This window comes from Pundamilia nyererei, unplaced genomic scaffold (genome assembly GCF_000239375.1).
Source record: "Pundamilia nyererei isolate P.nyererei 1_Seehausen unplaced genomic scaffold, PunNye1.0 scaffold00263, whole genome shotgun sequence".
Classification (NCBI taxonomy): domain Eukaryota; kingdom Metazoa; phylum Chordata; class Actinopteri; order Cichliformes; family Cichlidae; genus Pundamilia; species Pundamilia nyererei.
In genome coordinates this window covers 782,136-783,724 of record NW_005187664.1, presented here as the reverse complement: position 1 = coordinate 783,724, position 1,589 = coordinate 782,136, and the positions used below count along the sequence as shown (strand labels likewise).

Genomic DNA, 1,589 nt, shown 5'->3' with positions numbered 1-1,589 from the left:
GTGAACTATGCAGGTTATAAACAGTTGTAGAATTAAAAATGATCGTATTGTACAGAATGATGTGAGCTGCATCCACAGAAGAGAGGTCTAAGAGATGAAGACTCTGATTACCGTTCAACCTTAAAATTCTATAGGAACCACAAGTACACCTAATATTCCAAAATTAAAATCTGGATTTCAGAGCGAGTCAGTGAAGAAAAGCAAATATGCTGCCTCTTTATAGTCCCTGTCATGACTCTCTCAGCAGCACTTTTGATCCATCAATATTAAACAATTATTGATGCATCGGATTGAGATGAAACCTGGCCCAGAGGTACAGTAGGTGTCCCAGAGAAGGAATCTGTTGAAAGTTGGACCTCAACTATTCTGGATGATTTTTAATGAATTTTTATATAAAGCGAAAAGGCGCTACCGTAAAGACTGGTGTAAAAGCGCAAGGAAATTTATGCGGCGGATAGGAGGCGGCTGGCTTGACCGCGGCTCACAAATGACGGCTCACTTTACCGCGGTTAAGAGAGAGTGGCGGTCACATTGGAGGGCGGGTCTTGTTTATAAATAGCCTGCAGGTCTCACACACTGTCATTCTGCTGCTGCTGCTGAGGAATGAGCTGCTCTCCAATGCACCGCTTCTTCTTCCTCGTGTTTGTCCCTCTGTGTGAGTGATTCTCCTTTTTCATCATCGTTTGCCTTTTTGAATACAAATCTGTGTTTGTCAAACTTTCGCACAGCAAACAGGTGACGTTAGAGGTTATTACATTTTGGATATTAGTGCAGATGACAGCAAGGTGTGTGTCGCTCCTGGAGGGACGGGAGTGCCGGTGACCGGTGAATGAGATCCAGTCAGCAGTGTTGCCAACTTAGCGACCTTGTCGCTATTTAGCCAGTTTTCAGACCCTCTTATCGACTTTTTTTCTAAAAAGCGACTAGCGACAAATCTGGCGACTTTTTCCGGTGTTATTGGAGACTTATTTATGTCGACTTTTTGACGTGAAAGCGCGGATCGCTCTTACACTCAACAAGCAGCGGTGCTTTGGCACGGGCGCTCACGGGTGGAGGATAGTCCTCCCCCAGCTGTGCGTCCAAACGGCAAATGAATCGCGCATGAGTGAAGCCGCTGCTCCGCACTGACTGTAACGGAGTCACATCTTATTTTACTGTTATGCTGTTTTGTGGATCACAAGTTTTAAAACTATTAATACACACACACACACACACACACACACACACACAAATTAACTCTCTCAGACCGCCAATTTCGGGTCACTTTTGCCGGTCCAAGCCCGGGTAAAGGAGCAGGGTTGGAATTGTGACATTAAAAAACAATAATTGCTAAAAGAAACTTAATTTGTAGTTCTAAATAAACTCTAACAGCACAGGACGTTTTTCTACTCACTTTGTATTTTCCACGATGTTATTTCTCTCTCCAACAACGTAGGTTACAATTACTTTTAGGACAGCCAATAGTGATTTTTCTTACTGAGGAGTTGGCAACACTGCCAGTCAGAAGGTTGAAGGCGCGATCAGCTTTTGACTTTGTTTAGTTAAAACTCCAGTTAAAATTGTCGCTGACATTATAAATGTCTCTCTAA

At 43.3% G+C, this 1,589-nt stretch overlaps 1 protein-coding gene across 1 annotated transcript in view; it reads left to right on the top strand.

Annotated features, from left to right (window-relative positions):
* Positions 1-593: 593 nt before the first annotated feature.
* Positions 594-1,589, top strand: part of LOC102205214 (uncharacterized) — a 5,881-nt gene continuing 4,885 nt past the window's right edge. The window contains exon 1 of the mRNA XM_005750146.2: positions 594-655. Within this exon, the coding sequence (XP_005750203.1) occupies positions 604-655 (52 nt within the window). The 5' untranslated portion in view covers positions 594-603. The remainder of the gene's footprint in view (positions 656-1,589) is intronic.